Source organism: Vulpes lagopus, chromosome 8 (assembly GCF_018345385.1).
Source record: "Vulpes lagopus strain Blue_001 chromosome 8, ASM1834538v1, whole genome shotgun sequence".
Classification (NCBI taxonomy): Eukaryota; Metazoa; Chordata; class Mammalia; order Carnivora; family Canidae; genus Vulpes; species Vulpes lagopus.
In genome coordinates, this window is record NC_054831.1 from 62,239,730 (window position 1) to 62,261,479 (window position 21,750).

Sequence of the window (21,750 nt, forward strand, 5' to 3'; positions counted from 1 at the left end):
TTTGCTGAAACTGCGAGGAACTCACATTGGGGGGTCATAGTCTCTAAATTGTGAAAGCTGTGACACAAAGCTCACCCCTTAATGAAGCCCCAATCTGGCCCAGGTGGCCAGGTAGGAAGAGTCTATCTAGTTCACCAGATGGAAATTCAGACGTGGGAGCACAGCTGTCAATGACTCCCATTCCTCCAGACAGTAAGGTCCTGAACCCCTGTACCCCTAAATGCCCCCCTCTGCACAATTTCCAATTAATCTTCACTCTTTCTTAAGATGTCCAGAATGTTCCAGATATGGTCTGACCTCTCCTAATTAGAACTGTCCAATTTAGTCTGGGTTATGATCTCTCATGTGCTATATGCTATTAGTCATGCATCCACAGATCATAGTGTTTTCCTTTTGATAGCTATGTTGAGATTTCTATCACCTAGTGCCCTTAAGCCTTGTTCAGTTCTGCTCAGCTCTGTTCTCACACCCAATCCTGCATGTCTAGTTGGTTATAAGGACTGACATGCAGTACCCCCACGTTATTCCAGGATCACTTATCTTGTTAGTCTGTCCATTGATTTATCCATCAGGATATCTAATTCTCATGAACATATCTTTACATTTTCACCAATTAGTTATGTTAAACAGGAAACCCATTAAGGACCTCCATTTAAGTCGGCAAAAATCATTATGTCAGTTCCATTAGATTCTATATTATAATTTTGGGGAAAAGGAGGAGGAGTTTAATGAGTGACTAGGTCTATTAAGCCAAGAAGAGACCTTTATCAGATTTGTTCCTTCTTTTAAATAAAAGGAAATAGCATATACCTAGCTCCTTTTTACTGGGTGCCTGGGTTCTTTTGTATGACTTGTGACTTCATAAACATAACCAATGCAGCTGATCATTTATTGGGCTATCATAGAAATGGTGAGTCATCAAGCACAATTAAAAAAGCACTCTTTCTTTAAAAGGCTATGTAATTTTCTACTTGCAGCATTAAAAGTCATTTCATTTATAGCTGCAACGAAGCACCACTTTAGAATTAAGATTACATCAAATTGGAGGCAGCTGAACTTTAATTTATCATATTAATTTTCATCCTTAAAATAGCTAATGGAAAATTGTGTCAAGCTAATAAATTTTCTGATAAATTTGATTTCTTAGGATTTGTCATTATTTTGTAGCATTTGCCTGTATTAACACTGTTTTCTTCATACCTTGAGAATCAAGGTCACTTTGGTACTGGACACCTAACTAGTGATGGACACTTGCAATAGTCTTATATACTTACATATAAATGTGTATGAAAGTAATAAATATATTCATCTTGTATATTTGATAGCAAAGTATATTTTTATGTCATATATATGCATAAGATCTATATATACATTTCTAACTTCAGGATATTTTATAACTACTGTATAGACACATATATAACCACAGATATTTTATAACTACTATATAAACACATATATATATAACCAGAGCATAGACACCTCTGGAGCTCCTGAAGCAGGACCCTGGAGCCACTACGGATAAAAACCTAAGCTGTCAAACATCTCCTGAATTCAGACGCTTAAGTAGCCGGTATTACTTCTGTGATAAGAGAATATTTAGCCTCTGCCTGAAATAGCCCTGGTAAGAAGGATCTCATCATTTCATGGCATGGTCCAACCATTTTCAGAAATTTTCTTTGTGGTCTTTATTTATAAAAATTTTAATGGGGATATCTCACACAATGGCATCCTAAAATCTCCATATTGTTCTCTTTTTTTAAAATGACTTCCCTTCAGTCATTTTCTTCAAGGAGCATTAATCTAGCTCACTTTGCATTATCATTCTAGTTTGGATATAAGCATCTGAGAATGTTTACAAACTGACTTTAACATAGCATTTTGATCCAATGTCCTCAGTTTAGGAGACTTTTCAGGGGATCCCTGGGTGGCGCAGCGGTTTGGCGCCTGCCTTTGGCCCAGGGCGCGATCCTGGAGACCCTGGATCGAATCCCACATCGGGCTCCCGGTGCATGGAGCCTGCTTCTCCCTCTGCCTGTGTCTCTGCCTCTCTCTCTCTCTGTGACTATCATAAATAAATTTAAAAAAAAAAAAAAAAAAAGGAGACTTTTCAGTAGAACCCAGAACACCATGAAATTCCACAATTTGTATACTACTCTAATTTAGATTACCACAAATCTGATACTATTTGGACAGAGTAAAAGGTTAGTTGTTTAATTTTCTCAGACACTGTCAAATACTTTTACTTTCTTGCTAGTATTATTACCAGGTAAGCTCTGAGAACTGCAATTTAGCCACAATAAAACTGATTTACACAAACCTCAAGAAATGTTATTACACTGCATTGAAATGTTATTATATTATTCTATTGAAATAGATACTTTATTCAGGATGCAGGTGTTTCCTTACTAACAAGTTCAGTGACTAATTAGGACAGTGGGCAGTGTGGGGAGCACACACCTGTCTTCCCCACAGGGCATAATCTACTGTAGCATAACACATGTTAACAACATAAGTGACAACTTATTCTGGGGGGAAAAAGATAGATTTCACAACATACAGTGTGGATTATCTTTCACACTAAGACCTGCGCTGCACATGTTTGTGTACTACAGTTCTGTTTCTACCATAAAAAGGTAAGAAAACATGTGCATTTTCACAGCAAAGAGGATGTAGATACCTGACAATGTTACCTTTCCAAGCATAAAAATAAGAAGAGACTATTCTTTCTTTCTTGCACAATTGTTTGTCACATATCAAGTGTTGTGTTGTACATATTTGCTTTATAAAGTAGTCCATATATTATCAGCAAGTGGCTAGGGACTAGATGTTGGGAGGAAAAACATGGGGGGGGGGACATATTAGTCATGGTCAGCCATGCAAAATCCTGATATTATGTATTTTTAGCCTCATGTTGCACAGCTGAGATTAGCTTACTGCCAAGTTGAGTACACAGCAGATGTTTACATTTGTAATAATAAAGTACTTAAAGATGTTCTGCTAAGGAAAACGACACTCAGTCTTTTTCAAGAGCACTTTATTTTCAGACAATTTTAAAATTACCTAGGTATCCTCTACTTAAAATTGAAGAGTCTGAAGGAAGAGGTAAACTTGTTTAATAAGAAAAAGAGTGGTGGAAATGATAAGAAAGAGGTAATACAATGTGTGATCAAGAACCCACACTCTGAAGCCAGACTATACGTGTTCATGTGGGGGATCTGCCATGTTATCGGCTGTGTGATCCCAGGCAAGTTACTTAACTCCTCTGTGCTTCAGTTTCCACATCTCCAAAATGGGGCTATATCACAGAGTAGTTAAGGGGATTAAATGATATAAATGTATATGAAGTGCATAGAATAGCACCTGACACACAGTAAACATTTCTATGTGTTCACTATTATTTTTAACCTAAAATGTAGCATGAGGGATACAAACTATGTAAAGGAAACATTTCTTTTTTTTTTTTTTTTTTTTTTTTTTTTTTTTAAGGAAACATTTCTTTATAAAGGGAATCAACAAATACAACAAAATCTATTTTACAAGTATTTACCCTGTGTGCTGAGGATTGTACTAAGCTCGGGGGGTGAGGGGTGAGCAAAGAACAAGACATAGGAGGTCCCTGCTCTGAGGGGGTCAAGTAACAGATTCATAAAGTTAGAAAAAAGCCAGGACGCCTGGGTGGCTCAGTGGTTGAGTGTCTGCCTCCCGCCCAGGGTGTGATCCCAGAGTCCCAGGATGGAGCCCCACCTTGGGATCCCTGAGGGGAGCCTGCTTCTCTCTCTGTGTGTCTCTCATGAATACATAAATAAAATCTTAAAAAAAAAAGAAAGAAAAAGAAAAACTGCTATGAAGAAAACAAAACAATGAGTGAGAAAGAGGTAAAATAGCCTACTTTGAAATTCTGTTTTAAGAAATCCAACAAATTAAATGTACTAAGTATTTTTCTGCCTAGTGTACAAAAGGGGGAAATTACTCTTCTGGATTCAAAATGAGTTTAGAGGATGACACTTCTTAAATTCGCCTGCAACTTGCAATCACTAAAATGGCCACTTCACCTGAGATACTGGAAATGAAAACCATAATCCACAGAAAAAGAAATTCAGGAACCCCTTGCCTCACTAAGAAAGCACAGACCTGCAGGTCCGGAATTTAACTATTAACTCCTTATGGGACTTTGGAGAAGCTACTGGAACATTCACCACTTAGAGATCACATGCTATTTCAGAGACGGGTTTACTATCTTCTGTCAGATTTTAACCTAAGTCTTAGTAAGATTCAAATTTGTTCTATCAATAGTTGTGAATGGGATTAGGAAAAACAGCATCACGTGACTAGCAAATTTACCTCTCCTTTTCATTTTCTGGGATCCACCAGTGACTATCAAGAGCACATGAATCAGCTGCTTCCAATTTTCATTCAATATGTAATACCCAAGGTAAACAACCTTTTCACTATGTTTAAATATATTTTTATATATTAATATATTTTAAGATGCTAATTATATTAAGTCATATTTATATATATAATTATATAATAATTTAGGAAACCCACACCTCACTCTGAAGCTGCATAACTTCTCTTGCGAAGACACTATCAATTGTAGCTGGCATCTGCTTATAAAGAGAATTGGAGAGGTTCGCCTTAATGGTGCCTTTGTATTTTGCCTGGGGGGGGGGGAAGGAAAAAAATTAATAAGCATTACTTTTTTTTTTACTATAAATATTGAAAGAGAATAAAAGAAAACTTTCTTCAGAAACAGAATTAATTTAAAAACCTGAAGACCATTTTAACCTTAGATACTGGACTGAAGAACATATTCTGAAGAGAGATAAATCCAATTTATTACATAAAAAGCTTTAAATGAGACACTCAAGAAAATAATGACTACTCTTCTATAACCTATGCACATTTTTAAAAGAAAATCTGTTTGTATATATTGAGAGTTTTGGCTGTTTGATCAGCAAAGAAAAATCTGAGAAAAACGAGACATTTGAGTTGTTCCAGAAAATACAAGTTGTTAGAATGTACTGCCTAGAACCTGAATGCAAGGACAGCGCTCCTGTATTCAAATCTTTTTAACCTCCTTCTACCACGACTGACTGCAGCGGTTGTGGGGTCGCGCAGGGGGCGAGGGTATCTTTTTGCTCTTTTTGTGCCTTCTCACCTCCAATCTGCACTGTCTCGAAGTGATCCCCAAAATTCATTACTAATAAAGAGAAACGCTCTTTCACCATTTCTCTTAGGGATATTAGGTTCAAAGTAACACAATAGATTGTGTTACTTTTTTCTTCCTTTCTTTGCTCTGCAGTTAACTCCTTCAGGAAAAAGAATCAATTAGGAATGAAGAACATCAAAAAAGTCTTTGCACAGGAGCAATAAAAGCTAACACAAACCAACCAAAGTACATTTATCCATACTCTAATATTACTCCCACTCCCAACTAGATTTGAGTGCGGATTTATCGAGCGTAGACCCTGTGTGAACCTTGTGTTCTCACAACTCTTTAGATGTGGGTACTCAGTAAGAGAAAATTTGCCAGTTTCCCTCGAAATGTTTTCATGTCTGGAAGTAATCCTGAGAATATCATGTTGATCTTTTTCCAACGTAACTTATGCAACACTAGAGGTCAGTCACTTACAATACTGTTTCACTCATCCGTTTTTTTTTTTTTTCAAATTTATCTTATCTACGTGATCTAGCCACAGACTATAGAAATACCTCCTCACAGAAAGCGCTGTTAACATGATGCTTTACAATGCAGCATAATCTTCAGTTTCAAATGCTCTTAGATGGAGACTATAAGATTTTTCAGCTAGAAAATGAATGGAGTGCATTTCTCTGTGGTTTCATAATAAGTGTCTCTGTTGAACTGATCCTACTCAAAAGTAGTTTAAATTGATTTAAAATTACTTACCAAAGATATCACATTTTATAGAATCAGCTGGTAAATTTTACTTATTTTCAAAATGATATTCAACAATTTATGTCTAATATACTTATTAGGAAGTAAAATAATGGAACTTCTAAAACTATTTTTCCAGTACATTCTACTTATCAAATAAAATATATCTTTTCAAGAGTAATCCTATAGAAATATGGAAGACTTGGAGTCAAAATATAGACATATGTAATAAAATATATCAACCATACAGTTGACATTGCGCACATAATTACATAATTGTGTAGATAGTACCAATACTCAGTGGCACTCTCAAAAATATTATTCTGTAATTTTAATGCACAGGAAATGAAAATAGGAAATGAAAATGCAAACCATTTGGCATGTTTTGATGTCTTACCTCAGAAATAAAAGCACCAATATGTTTTACATGGTTTAGCATGGGAGTGTCGGTCACAAATGTACACTTGTCCTTAGACTTTTTATACTCTTCTTTATAATGAATCTAAAAGAGAGAATAATTTACATAAGATGAGAAAGAAGAAAAACAATTTTAATGCTCCCTTTTTGAGCAGAAGTGTTACTCAAAGTCTTGTTTTCTGAAGTAAATACTCAAGCGAGGTACAATGCTCAGTAGCAGCCAAATTAAATAAATGGATATTTAGCACAAAACCACAAAGGTGATGAGACACACACACACACAAGACTGTTCTTCAGATAAGAGTCCTGTTATCATCAAGGATCATGTGTGGTGGATGCACATTGACTATAAGTCCTGTCTGCCCAGCTTGCTCAGCGTAATTATTAAACACTTTCATTTCACTTGACAAGTGTCCTAGTGTGTTGTTATTTCAAGCCACTGACTCAATAGGTAAGCCTACAATCAAACAGAAACATAGCTGCCTACCTCTAGGTTTAAGACAAGTAGTCATCAGGACAGATGGAACCAACTAAGAAGTAGAAGCAGAAATCAAACAGGTAGCGATGACTGTTAGCAACACTACCTATTAATGATGGATTAGAGGAAGGGGCTCAAACTGTACCCACGATGAGCTTCCTTTACTAATTAATTCTGCTCAAGTCAAACGTACCCAATTTATGAGCACCTCCCCAGAGGCCTCCCCATCTGCCTCCCCTCCCCCAACAAGGGCAAACTCTGTCTCAGAAACTTGCCATGTGGTGGAGAAGATCATTCCAGAATGCAATGGGTGGGCAGATGCACAAGAGAAGTCCAGAGAACCCTAGCTGAGCATGTTCATTTCTTCTCTCAAACTCAGGAGTAAAAGGAGTCACTCCTTTCCCCTTGAGGAGAGGCCAGAACTGTTACTCTGGGGGAGACCCTGCATGAACACATTGAGCTGCAGTCAGGAACCATGGACAAAGCCCTAAAATATAATCCCACTCACATGAAATTGCCACCCAATCTGAAAACTGGTGAGGCAAAATTTATGACTAGTTGGGAGGATGAAGGTAATTTGCTAAAAGTTATATGACCCTGTAATAAAGTCATGTTTATGTACCCAACACTGTAAATACTTATGCTGAAAAAAATGTCCCAGTTCAGATGATAAATTACATGGTCTCCCTAATTATAACCTAAAAGTGAAGTTTAGTTGACTATGTACCTGATTCTTAAAGGACACGACTAACATCGATGTTGCATACTAACATTACATAGAGATTTTACTACATGTAAACCTGATTTGAGGGGCATAATTCAACCTGAGGTATAACCAGATATGAACATAACTAAGCAAAGTTACTGCAAAATACTGTATCTCACTGCTGTGACTCTTAGGTATTAGACGCCTACCACATTAAACATTTGCTTTATTCATGAAATCAACATTGGAACATATTTATCTTATCTGAGCACTAAATTACTTTTTTTTCTTCTCGGAGATTAGCCATAATTTTAGGGCTCTGCAAATCACCCTCCTCAGTCACTAGTAATTAAACCGTTAATGGCAGTATGATAAATAGTAGGCTATTTTGATCATAAGGAGAAAAAAAGTATCCCCGTTATATAATTAAGTGTGAGAGAAAATAACCTATCATTAGGCTTAAGTTTGGCTCATTATTTTTATCTTTTGCCACTATCTTCTTCCCCTGGCAGTCACATTCTTGACTGCAGTGGTATGTGCTTGGCCACAGAGCCCCCGATAAGCTCTGACCTGAGCAGAATGTTCAGGACGAGAGCACAGGATAAGGGTGAAGTATTTACTTCCTTCACTGTGCAGGCAAATAATTCAGTCGTAAGTGGCATCTCCAGTCATTTCTTCGGTCTTTATTTAAAAGATACACACACACACACATATTATTTGCTTATTGTCACTCCTATTATATTTCCAATGGATATTACAACATGAGTGGCAATAAGCAAATGATCTTAAATTTTTGTATAAAGAATGCCACATCTTGTTAGCCTTCCTATACCAGGATAATAGAAAAGGATAGATGGCTAGAAATTACATGGATGAAGGACACAAAATCCTAGGTGAAATAAAATCACTAAATAAGCCACTTGCTAACACAGCCACGGTCATATTTCTTGGATAGACTGCCTATGCCATCTGCTTCTTTCCTAAGAACAGAACCTGAATGTTATTTATGAGAGTAGCCAGGCCCCTGCCCCAACCCCAGAGGATGAATTGCTCTAAGTCAGGTATGGTGTTCTCCTTCCCCTTGGCCAACCATTGGCCTCCTCTGGTGCCCAGCTCTGGCCACAGGACATTTGCAGAAGTCTTCCCAGCAGTGTTCCTGGTTTCTGGTATGAAGGGGAGAACCCTGCTGGCAGAGCCTTGTATACTTTGCCCTTTCACCTTTTTCTATTCTGCAGTCACAGGGATACAGCTGCAGTGAGGTCATCTCAAGGCTGTAAGTCACCATACTAATGATGACAAAACAGAAGGAAAGAAACCTGACGGAGAACATGCACTGCATCAAAACTGGATCCCTTACCTCCATGTTTCATGATGTGAAAACAAAAAATCCCACCTATATATTAAGCCTCTATGCTAGGTTTTTCCTGTCACTTGTGGCCATCTGAACTCATTACTGAGATACTATCCATGTCACTTTCTAATTGGAAAAAAAGGGGGGGGGGTAGGCACAGTTGATGACTTAATAATCAGTAAGATATCCCAAATATTTACCTTCTGCTCTGACCACACTTGTTTTTTTTAAAGTTTTTTTTTAATTTTTTTTTAATTTTTATTTATTTATGATAGTCAGAGAGAGAGAGAGAGAGAGAGAGAGAGGCAGAGACATAGGCAGAGGGAGAAGCAGGCTCCATGCACCGGGAGCCTGATGTGGGATTCGATCCCGGGTCTCCAGGATCGCGCCCTGGGCCAAAGGCAAGCGCCAAACCGCTGCGCCACCCAGGGATCCCTCTGACCACACTTGTTAATCCCAACTATGCCTTAACTACAATTAGAGTCAAATCAGTTTAGAGGTGCTTCCTCTCATAGTAATCTCTCTCTTTCATTGATATTAACTAATGGCTGAACTTAGATGACAGATATAGAAATGTCTGAGGATATTTCCTTTTACAGGCACTCTTTATTTTTTGAAATATTTTATTTACTTGAGTGGGGAGGGGCAGAAGGAGAGGGAGAGAAACCAGCAGACTTCCCACTGAGGGGAGAGCCTGACGCAGAGCTTGACCCCAGGACACTGAGATCATGACCAGAGCCAAAGTCAGACACTTAACTGAGACTCCCAGGGGCCCCTCCTTTTACAGGCACTCTTAACCAAAAGTATCAAAAGTTTTTTTCTCAAATGGAGCCATATTGGCTCAATGCATTGAACCCTGGAAGAAAGAACTGCAGCCCCATCACCATGTGCTAACAGGGCAGGGGGCACTCATAGCCAAGGCTGCTGACCCAGGTTCTCTTAACACAATCAGAGCTCTCTCTGGAGGGATAGCCATGGAATCTAATGCTTTTAGCACCAGAAGGATTTACCCACCACAAACAATGTTCATTTGCCTGAAAAGCGTTCTTCCTGCTGCCATGTGAGTGAACACCCTCAAAAGGTTTGAACTAAAACACCACGTCACAGACCTCATGCAGATGTGGCCAAACTCACTCTGCAGAAACTCTTGATGCCTAATTTACAAGAAACATACAAAAATATCCCCCTTAACCTAATACTTTTTATAACCACCTGACAAGAGGCCACTAGATCCACGATACTGATGGCTCGATATAGTTGATGGGTTTGACTTATTCAAGGAATTTATTAGGTAGTTGACCAAGAAGCCCAGTGAGAGAGACAGAGAGAGAATATCTGGGGAAATAAAAGGCATTACGTGGTTAACAGAAAAATAAAAGAGGCGGTCCTAGAGGACCAGGTGTCTTTTAATTTTGGGAAGTGAGTTATGCAGAGGGAAACCCCACAATACAGGCAAGGCCAAGTGAAAGGCAGAAATCAGGTGGAACGAAAAATACCTCACACTGATTTCCCAAAGTGAAGCCACCTGACCTGAAAAAACATATGTTTTTTTTCTACGGAGAACTCTAAGTCCCTGGACTCATCTCTAGACCATTCCCATGTAAGTTTGTACAGTACAGTCATATACATGGGGTGCCTGGCACACGGCAGGAGAGGAACCACATGATGATGGCCAGGGAGTCAGGCAGATGTTGTTTCAAACCCCAGGTGTGTGGCTCACCAGCTGTGTGGTTCAGTGAACAGAATACAAGGCCGCTTCTCAGGGCTTCAAGGTGCAGACAGGCAAACGATGCACCACATTCACTTGGGGACATGGGCTAAAACACATTGCCACCCAACAGACAGAAAGGCTCAGGTAAACGCACAGATGCTCCTCTGGAATACAAGGGATTGGAAAACAAAACAAACAGACTTGACGGTTTGTCTTTAAGTCTGAGACCAGGGCAAGGGCCCCTGGGCTAAATGAAATGTGGGCACTGACCAAGGGGCACTGTCAGTAGCAGGAGAGGACCTCAACTGGAACTCCCAAACTAACTCTTTGTGACCACTTGTCCATTTTCGTATCTGTTTTAGCTCCGTGACCAATGCAACTCCAATACACATCTTAGACAACCATCGGCAATGCAGACAACATAACAGCCACGAGAACTTCAACTGTTAAATTCATGGGCTCCATATAAAAAAACTGATGACACTGACAGTGAATAAAGCAGTTAGTACTTAATAAATACCTTCCTTTTCAACCAAACTTCTAAAAACTAAAACTTCCATTTGGTCCACTACATAAAATCCTTCCAGAAAGTGTAAATTAAAATTTGTTTTTAAAATGACTGTACAAACTCCTCTTTTCAGTTTTGTTTTAGAAACAAAAGAATTACTTGTTCAGCCTCTTCACTGGTAAATATACAAACTTCAAAAATTAAACCAGTATCTTAAAAAGTATGGAATTCTATTTTGAAACAAAATGTGAACATGTACACAGATATAAATCAGGCCACAGTCTGCGATCTAAATATTTAAGTAGTACAGACATTCCATGCAGCAGAAATCTATAAAAAACAGAAATTACTCCCACATATTTGATTTTTCCTACATGGAAGAGAAATAACACGGCTTTGGCTTTTGCAAATGGTAAAGGCCACGCCTCTCACCATGAGGTTGGTTTTACCAACTGCACTGCAAAATAACCTTTTAAGTCACTGCAAAATAATCTTATCCAAAACAACTCCAACAAAATCATCTACTCACTGAAGTTGCCACTTTGGTTCCAATGGTTTATATAATTTAGCTCATCCACAATTACCCTTTAATAAAAAACATAACAGCACTGGAAGAGGTACTATCTCTGGAGTTATGAAACTTCAGGTTTTAAATGGTAGCATTCCTATTACCAATATTAGTGTAATCGACAATAGTAAGGCTAAGATAAACTTTGCAGGGAAATCTACGATAAGAGCAAACACAGCAGAATGGATAAGGCTGAGAGAGAGCTTTGTGTTCAATCCTCCCCACTGCTTAACGTGTGACCCAGGCAAGATACTTACCAAACCTTTCGGATACATTTCCATTACTTAATGATACTGTAATAGAGGAACCAAGGCCAGTCCTGTTATATAACTTGCCCCAACGTTACTGTTAAATCAACGCAGGTAGGTTGACTTCAGGGAACATGCCAACACACTATCCCACTTTCCCGATTGACCTCCTTTGAGAAACAAACATTGGCAAAGTTTTCTGATGCTTTGCTCATTAACTACAACAGAAATGGCCAGTGTTGTGTTCCCTTCTTTCCAGACCCAGGCCTGATTCACTTTTCAGGAGTCATCTCTCCTCTGCACCAGCAATTCTCTCACAATTGTTTTAATGAGGAGTATCTAAAACTTTCTAGAATTCTAGTTTACATATTTACTGGTTTATCAGTACATAATTACTAATATATATACATATATATATAAATACACACACACACACATAATTCCACAATTCTAGGATTCCTTGGAGATATGATATAAACTGATCCCAGTTAATGAAAAGAAAGAGGAGAAAAATGCTCTTTTTTGCTAATAATATCATCATCTAGTTCAGGGTTCATACTATGTAGTTCAGTAACTAATGAATCCAAAATTGTCAATACATGTTATGTATATGTGTGTGTGTGTATATACATATTTACATATACATATATATACATATTTTTTTTTCCTGGTTTCAAAAACTACTGCATTCATCAGAGTCCTCAAAAAAAAAACCCAAAATGTTTTTTTTATTTTTTTTATTTTTTTTAAATTTTTTATTTATTTATGATAGTCACAGAGAGAGACAGAGAGAGAGGCAGAGACATAGGCAGAGGGAGAAGCAGGCTCCATGCACCGGGAGCCCGATGTGGGATTCGATCCCGGGTCTCCAGGATCACGCCCTGGGCCAAAGGCAGGCACCAAACCACTGCGCCACCCAGGGATCCCCCAAAATGTTTTTTTTAAAAAAACCATTGGTTTAGACAGAGATCCTCCTGTAACAAATTACACCACCAAACAAATTTTAAAAGGCTTTGCAGTTCACACATGGAATGCACTCTGAAATTTCAATGTTTTACGATTTTACGCTAGAGTGAAATTCATAAGGGATAGCACTCTGGATTAAGAATTTGGAGACCTCTTCCTACAGAAATTCTCTGATTGGTGACCTTGAGGAAATCCATGAAAGTGTCTGGACTTAGTTCCATGATCTGGAAAATAATTGTGTTTTAACAGATGACTGCAGGGTTTTCTCCCCAACTAGATGATTCTATGACATGATAGTGCCACATACACAGTGCACAAATCAGACAAAAATTACTTAAGCCCACTTACATCACTAATGAGTCTGGTGCATTTTCTGGCCAATTCCATCCTTAGGTCTTCAATAACAGGCTTAAAGAATATCTGTCCAGAAAAGAAAGGAAAGGAAACATTTTTTCCAGTGATCAACTTAGAGGAACAAATACCCTTCTTCAGCTGGCCCATTCCCACTTACCATGTCTTCTTCATCTTCTTCTTCCTCTGTTTTTCCCTCTTCAGTTTCATCTTTTACATCCTCAAACACAGGGACCCTCATTTTTACTCTTTATGGAGAGGGTTTTTTTCTTTTCTTTTTCTTTCTTTTTTTTTCTTAATTTCACGAGTACAGTACCTTTCTCTGTACTATAGCACCCTTGAGATCTTGGAGCCTCTGGTGTTCTGGCAGAAATGACCTTGCCCAGGCCTCGTCTCTATTTAGCTCACACTTCACCCTCTTATCACAACTATGTGTGAGTGGATGGACAGGATTGCAGAGGTCAGCCAGGGCTAGCCTCCAAGTGGAAATACCACTCTCACAGGCAAAATTCGATTTTGTGACCTTTTAAAGTCAACATTCTCTAAACTGGGTAAGAAATCCAAAAGAGACCATGTATTTATATTTCACTAATTTAATTCATTCATAACACAGTTTAAAGGAGACTTAAAGATGGTGGGAAAATGACTCCGCTACAACACTCAAGATAGCATAGTCCAAAGCCTGTTATCTCAAAGATTTCTCAACTCCGTCTAAATAAAGTTTGTGCTGGAACATCAGACATATCTCTGATTTTATATAGTGAATCCAGATCATTCAAGCTCATTTCGTTAACCTAAGTTAAATTTTTTATGAGAAAAACACATACTTCTCACATTCTAAAAAGTACTAACTTTAAATTAGCTGATTAAAGGCTAGTAATTTACTATGAAAAGTCCTTTGAACCACTTTAAAGAATCAATTCTGAGTTAATTATGACCATTAACCTTATATTGCTATTGTATTATTTTAATTGTAAATATCATTAAACATAAGAAGTTGCAGTTAACATAGGTTGATATATCATTTAAGAATTCTAGAAACATCATTGTTTCAAAAAATAATAATAATCATGCTCTTCCAGTTCTGCCCATTGTGTCCATTTTTACACAAGTTTTCTGGGTTTTATACTATAAAATATTTACTCTTCATATATTCCTCAATGTGTACTACATGCTTGGAAAAATAAATTATAACAATACTGATAATGTAGTATGTGTCATCAGTTATATAATTAAAAATACATTTCTCAAAAAAATCCTTAATTGTCAATTTAGGCAATAATAAGGCTCTATAAAATTCACAATTTACCAGTTTGGTTACTCCAACCTAGGGTAAATTAATTTTCACAAAATCATAACATCGGTGTGAGACATAAAAAAACACCCCATGGTAAACAATGAAACTAATTATAAAATACAACTTTATTCCAAATACATTATTCTAAGTAGCCAAGAATAGTGCAACTTTCTCTTGATATCATATCTAGTTTTAAATTTTCTTCCTAATTGTTTCAGCCTTGCCTAAACTAAAAATCTGACCAAAAAATATTCTAAACAATCATTATGTATAGATTTTTTTTTCATTATGTATAGATTATTCCTCAAATTGTTTTCCATGAGGCTACAGTTCCACAGAATACTCTAGAGAGGAAAGGGGGTTTCTTAAGCAAAATGTATTTGGAAAAGCCTGTATGTTCATCTCAACTCCTATCACTTAGAGATCCACACCACCTAATGACAAATCAGAAGCTCCAAGAAGACTCACAACCAAGAAAACTATTTAGGTTTTCTTAATCCAACATTTCTGAAACATGAAATCCTATTCACCTAATCTGATCTAATCTACCTATTTACCTTCCTACCATTTTTTAATGATATCTAATGCTCCAGAAAATTAACATTCTTCTGTGAATTATTACTTAGGGAAACATTATCCTACTCTGAAAAACTGTTGTATTCTAAAACAGTTGTCGGTCTTTTCATGAAATGATTCAGGCTAACTTAATGGCATCCCATACTCTGCTTACTAGCAAAATGCCAAAAAGAATTTATTTACTTTTAAAATAACAACTATGTTATTTTAAACATAGCTGTGTAGAGAACTCTACAAGAAAATTCTCTGTACGTTATATTTGTTCCATAAAGGAGCAGAATGTGTGAATTCTGTTTCCCTCAACTCTTTTGCCAAAAGACTGTTCTAATATTCTATAGAAGATCTATTATATTATCTTCATTTGGAAGAAGGGAAGAGGAATTTCTATAAGGTTTTCTAGCAAACTTCTAGAAGCGTGGGGAGAAAAATCTCACCAAAGCTACTTAAGATGACTTGTGTCGCTCACGGTGACATCTATTCCCCTGGTGAATTGTCTTCAGTGGACTTCAATGGTCGCTTTTTCTCATTTCCCATTATGCAATAAGTTCTTATTGACTTTCCACTGTGCTGGAAGAAAATAACCTGTTGAGATTATGCACAGAAGTTCTGAAAGCAAAATCAAACACCATATGTAACGTAAACACAAATTTTTCATTTGTGGATATTACAGTCAGAATTTTAAAGCCAGAGGGAGCCTTAAGAAATCAATCTTACTAAAAGCCCTCTCTTACAGAGGACAAAATTGAAGACAAAATTAAGATCAAGAGAAATTAATTATTTGTCTCATTCACAAAGTTACTCAATGGAATACCGAGACCAAAACTTAACCAGAGCTTTATGTTCATTCATTCAAATAAGTGTTGCTTTGTCAGGCACTAAGCTTGGTGCTGGGAGGTAATGGTGAGTAAAGCATACTCTGTGCTAAGACAAGAAATAAATTAAAAAAAAAAAACATTCAAGATGTGCTGGATGGACTCGTTAATGGATTGTTTGGCAAACTGCATACATTATATTTCTTTTGATTGAATGTATCTTTTTTCCCTCTCACTTATAAGTATAATATAAAATTCACGTAAAGTTTTCTTTAAAACACTTTAAGCCTTGTACATTATCACAGCAAAGCTCTCTTGTCTGTAGCTCCTAAATGCAACTTGGGGAATAAGACAAAAGTTTTTCGTGGATACCTATCATGTTTCAAAATTTCCTACCACCTTCTTTTTCTTCCTTTAAACCTAAGGTTAAATGTTGTATTTTAATATATATTTTCACTTTGGGGCACCCCAATAAGGGAGTATCTTAATACTTACAGACTCTTACTTATTGTGTACCTCACGTATGTTGTCTACCTCATATGTTAGCACTCTACCCATGCCCTCATATGGAATGGGACCAATGTGGGGATCCCATTACTTATGGCAAGACCCTCTACTTCCAGCTACGGCTCTCCCACATCCTCTAAGGCAAATTTTAAATCTCTCTCCACCCTTATTCTCCATAGTTAAAGAGAAAAACCAAATTGCCATAAGTTATTAAAAGCAAAGCATTTAAAAAATAGCAAAGCTTAGAAACACAAGATTTTACAACTATCCAACAAAGGTAGACAGTTCCAGGAAAAGCACTTGATATGAAATGGCCTTCTCATTTGAAAGGGTAAGACACTATACCATCAATATGTTTTTAAATATGTCTCATACCACCTAACAGCCTAAAGATAAGGGCTAACTTGCTTATTACAATACAGAAGTTTTATTTTCTTAAGATTTTATTTGTTTGAGAGCAAGCGTGGGTGCACCGAGTTGGGGGTAGCAGAGGGAGAGGGAGAAGCAGACTCCCCACTGAGCAGGAAGCCCATTTCGGGGCTCAAACCCCGGTATCATGATTTGAGCCAAAGGCAGACGCTTAACAGGCTAAGCCACCTGCCCTTCTTCCTCTTTTCTTGATAGTGATAGAACATGTGCTTTTTGCCAACATGGAGATGAGAGACTTGCAAATGAAAATCCATAATAATCAAAATAGATGGAGATTCAGTTCTGAGTTGAGGAAAGCTTCCAGAGATAAAGTGAATTTTTCCACTTTAAAAGTTAATTCAACAGTTCTTATTACAAAATATTCCCCCAGAATGGTTAGGTGAGAGAGGAATTAGTTCATCCGACTTGTTTGCCTGTCTTGGCAGTCTTTCAGTTATACTCATTTTCAGTTGCCTGGGGTTTTGGGGTTTTTTTTGGTTTGTTTTTGTTGTTGTTGTTGTTTTATGACTATCTCCCAGAAGGTTCTCGTTTCTCAGTTGAACCCCTGGCCATTTTACTTTTGCCTCACATAGTTCCTCATTATTTGGCAACTGTCCAAAAGAGAACTTTACTAGTAGATGAGGGGATGAAATAGTTTCTTCAAACCAGAAATGTAAGCTCTCTTGGGCAATTTGTCTTCTTTATAAAAGACAAGAGCTCTGCTTAATATTAGCCCAATCTATTTTTACAATTTACATTCATTAAGCCCATCTTCTCCTTTTTAATGGCCATTTCATTACTGTTTGTTAATTAGAAATCAAAAGAATACAAAGCAACCTGAATTATTGTCACTATTACTAATTATGCCATTAAAATAAGATTTAAAAGAATGGTTTTTCTGTATTCATATTCCTGTTTTCACAAATAGAGATCCTATTCACAAGTGGGAGCTATATGACTAAACTGGTATTGGAGGAGAGGAACAAGAAACTGCAAATTATTTTTTGGCACAATTTCTGAGTTGGGTGTGGTTGGGATGCCAAAACCAAAAGTACTCTTCCAGATGTACTGACTGGGGCGGGGCAAGGACAGTTCTCATTGAGAATCTACAGTAACATAAGCATCCAGTGAACTGAAGGACCTTGGTTTAATTCACTGCTTACTTGAGACCTCAAAAGATAAAGTTCAGCAGAACAATGAAGCTAATAGTCACTTCCACAAGCCTTCCCCCAGGGAGAAGCCCAAGGTCTGGCCTTTGTAAGCCTTGTAACCAGAACCAAAGGGCCAGGCACAAACAGCTTAGCTATCCCTAAAAGTATCCCTTTCCTAGAATTTTGTGTGAGATGTCTCAGGAAAAATTGCGGAAGACTTTGAAACTGGAAAAAAAATTACCTCCTGTGTTATCTAGTGTTACCTTCTGGCTAATTTGGCCTCTTGCTGTCTTTGAACTGCTTCACAAGACCATAAAATGCTAAAAACTGATAACAATGCTAATGACGCTTTATCCATACAAATGCAAATTAATTGTATCCTGGGGAAAAGTAATTGATTACTGTCTTGTCAATAGAGCTTTTTGCCTTTATTTCTAAATTCATTTCAGCAATTTATTACTCATTTCTGCGTGTTCTCCAAATTCACCTTTGAACCAGTCTTAACATCTTACTGGTGCCCTCATTCATTAATGAGTTAAAATCTTTTAAATGTGTTCATTTTCTGTTTTATGAGAATCGTGATCTCACCATTTTTTTAATACCCCTTAACAGATGCAAATGATTTAATTATCCTCATTGCTTTCCTTCAACATTTGGCAAAAACAGAAAGGGAGAAGATATCACTGGACAAAGCCCTCGGCTCTCAACTGTGAAATATAACTATAAAAATTTGTTTATAATGTAAAAAAAAAAATTTGGTGTTTATTGAAATTAGCTTTTTGTTTTATTTTGTTCTCAGGTCTGATCATGCTTGACTACTGGCAAATGCCACCTGTGTGCTTGAATATATGTACATTCACACACAAACACACACACACACACACACAACATACACATGCACTGGAGCAGAGTTAATTCACCACAGCTGCCAGTTCCCTCTTGAAAAGTATACAAGGCCTCAATAAATGCAAAGACTTAATTACTTCTCACATCTGGAAAAACTTGAATATGAGAGTGGATTTATTGAAGAAGCTCTTTGCTTGGCTGTCAACACCATATCAAGAGCCAGAGAGAGTGCAGGCTTGATCACTGTTGGCAATTCTTTAACTCTTCAGAGATAGATGTTCTACCAATTAATTCATAACATGTCCTAAGCAGGGACAAGATTTATGAATTTTATGAAAACACAGTGAAGTAAATGATTTCCTAGTGCTGTTTTTGGCATGTTTCGGGGGGGGGGGGATCATATATTAAAATGTGGAAATGATAAGGAAATCCTTAAATTCTAGGAAAAGAAGGGAAGCCTTTGGGGTTGCAGAGCACATTAAAACAAACAGCCATTAGAACAATAATTTACATAAACACATACAAAACTAGACAATTTTATCTCCTTTTTGGAGATAGAGTAATAATGTTCCTAAAAGGGAAGTAGGGGAGTTACATGAGCTCATAACAAGAAGATTTAGTGGAAACCAAGGATTGGGCAGATCCCCCCCAGAGAGGATATTTAAGCCAGAATTAGGCAAAGTGATGGGGTTTAGGGAATGCATCCAAAGAGCATTTGCAAAGACCCAGAGACAAGAGTTGGAAAACTTCAATGTCACTGGAGAATACAATGTACAATGGAGAGAGAAGAGGGCAGCAGAGCAGCAAGGAGACCAGCAAAGAGGGATCTCAGGGGAGAGGCTGATGAAGTAAATGGATGGAAATCACTTATCCTAACACAAAAAGGCTTAAACCAGTTTGAACCATGAATCCTTTACAAACAACACAGTTCCTGGTCAATTAACTGCGGAAACAGCACCTTTACACCTACCCTATTCCCTTCATATGCCTTGAATTTAATTTCTATCTCTTTATCTTACCATTAGCCAATTGAAATATGCTGTGTATCTGGAATCTATGAAAATTCACAGGGAAGGGACGCCTGGGTGGCTCCACGGTTAAGCGGCTGCCTTTGGCCCAGGGCCTGATCCTGGAGTCCCAGGATCTAGTCCCGCATGGGCTCCCTGCATGGAGCCTGCTTCTCCCTCTACCTGTGTCTCTGCCTCTCTGTCTCTGTGTCTCTCATGAGAAAATAAATAAAATCTTTAAAAAAAAAATTCACAGTGAAGAAATCACTCCCAGATTTATTAATTTAATGAAGAAAAATATTCAAGGAAAATGTCTGTTATACATATACACCCCGATGTGTGTTATTTATATATTCTCCCCTCAAATTGGAATGTATGTTAAATGTGTTTATAATGTAAATTTCACACTGTCATATTTCTACAATTACAAGTTTATTATTGGAATCCACCTATTTTTTTTCCTACTCTTTCCTAAATAAGTGATAGCAATGTTTCTACTGAAATCTTAAAGCATTTAAATTACTATACCTATGTTCACTAAGGATTTGTTTTATCCTGAAATCATGATTTCATTATAGTTGTAAGTCAGGGAAAACAACGCAACTGATCCTCACAAGTTCAGAACTTTTGAAGCACTAATTTCTCCATCTTCCTTCAATTGTTTCCATGGAGTTTCTTCATGTATAACTCAAGATATAACATAAAATCAAAATAGGATCATAGTTAAAGTCAACGTATAATTAAAACAGCTATAGAGTAATGTGTTAAAACAATTGGCACCCCTTGAATAGTGAAAACTAGTTGAACATATATTGAGGGTAGTTTCTGAGTACTTGAGTTGAAATGGGAGAGAGAGGTAGGGATGTTTTTTCAGTTTTGTTCATTGATTATCTGAGGAGATTAAAATAGTGCCTGGCCCACAGAATGCACACAAAAATATTTGTGCTTGGTGAAATAAATGGAAACAGACACATACACATAGTAAATAATAATAAAGATAATTCACTAGCATATTCAGTGAAAAATATTAATTTCCTTAGACTATGATGAAATTTATCGGACTTATAAAACCTATATTTCAAGAAAGTAGCAGTATGTTTGAAAAAACTTCTATCAACATTCAAATAGTTTTGTACATAACGATTTTCTATCCTATTTTATACTCTATATCTATAGATGGTTTTCTCAATCCTCCTTTTTTTTCTCAAATTGTGTGTAGGATATTTTCCTCCATAAACCCAATATGTTTGGCATATTTTTGATTTGCTAATAAAGTGGCATCCCTTAAGCAATGTCCATCTATGTTTTAACTATTTCGGAATTCATTCTCTGGACCAGCTCTGTCTAGTAGAAATATATTGTGACCTACATATGTAATCTTAAATATTTTAGTTTCTACATTAAAAAAAAAGAACGTATTACATTGATTTTAATGACATATTTGATTCAACTTAATGTATCCAAAATATTATCATTTGGACATGTAATCAATATAAAAAGTACTGGGATATTTTACACTTTTTTATACTAGGTCTTCGAAATTCAGTGTATTTTAATCTTACGTTTGCAGTACATCTCAATTCAGATGAGCTCTTATTGGATAGTGGCTATTACTGCACAGTATAGTTGTACGTAATAAAACTGTAAATCATTAGCTCTTTTTCATTTTGATTGTATATAAATGTGGAAAGGACACATTTAATATTAAACTTCTTAAGATGAGAATTTCAGAATCCTAATAAGCAAGCAATAAAATTGCAATCTAATTTAGTTTCCAGATCTATTTAAATCAGAGTCCTTTGTATGGGAATGTATTTTATTAAAGGTTTAAATTGTTCTTATAAATAATGAATTAACTCTTTATATGTTTTAATTAACTTCACCAAAGGTGTATTTTCAAAATGCTATCTTGTTTCATTAATGAGAATGACATATTTAAAGTC

At 36.8% G+C, this 21,750-nt stretch overlaps 1 protein-coding gene and 1 long non-coding RNA gene across 9 annotated transcripts in view; both read right to left on the minus strand.

The window, feature by feature from the left end:
* NEBL (nebulette) overlaps nucleotides 1-21,750 on the minus strand; it is a 344,404-nt gene that overhangs the window by 94,448 nt on the left and 228,206 nt on the right. For 5 of the 8 annotated variants that reach the window (XM_041764977.1, XM_041764978.1, XM_041764976.1 and 2 more), the window contains exons 1-4: nucleotides 13,364-13,588; nucleotides 13,201-13,272; nucleotides 6,297-6,401; nucleotides 4,551-4,661 (exon numbers count right to left, since the gene is read on the minus strand). The exons of 2 other annotated variants lie outside the window; for them this stretch is intronic. In XM_041764977.1, the coding sequence (XP_041620911.1) occupies nucleotides 4,551-4,661; nucleotides 6,297-6,401; nucleotides 13,201-13,272; nucleotides 13,364-13,444 (369 nt within the window). In that variant the 5' untranslated portion in view covers nucleotides 13,445-13,588. Of the gene's footprint in view, nucleotides 1-4,548; nucleotides 4,662-6,296; nucleotides 6,402-13,200; nucleotides 13,273-13,363; nucleotides 13,589-21,750 lie in introns of those variants that run through there. One more of the 8 variants, XM_041764980.1, reaches the window with a different exon arrangement.
* Nucleotides 15,517-21,750, minus strand: part of LOC121496571 — a 50,342-nt gene continuing 44,108 nt past the window's right edge. The window contains exon 4 of the long non-coding RNA XR_005989270.1: nucleotides 15,517-15,643. This is a non-coding gene — a long non-coding RNA (uncharacterized LOC121496571). The remainder of the gene's footprint in view (nucleotides 15,644-21,750) is intronic.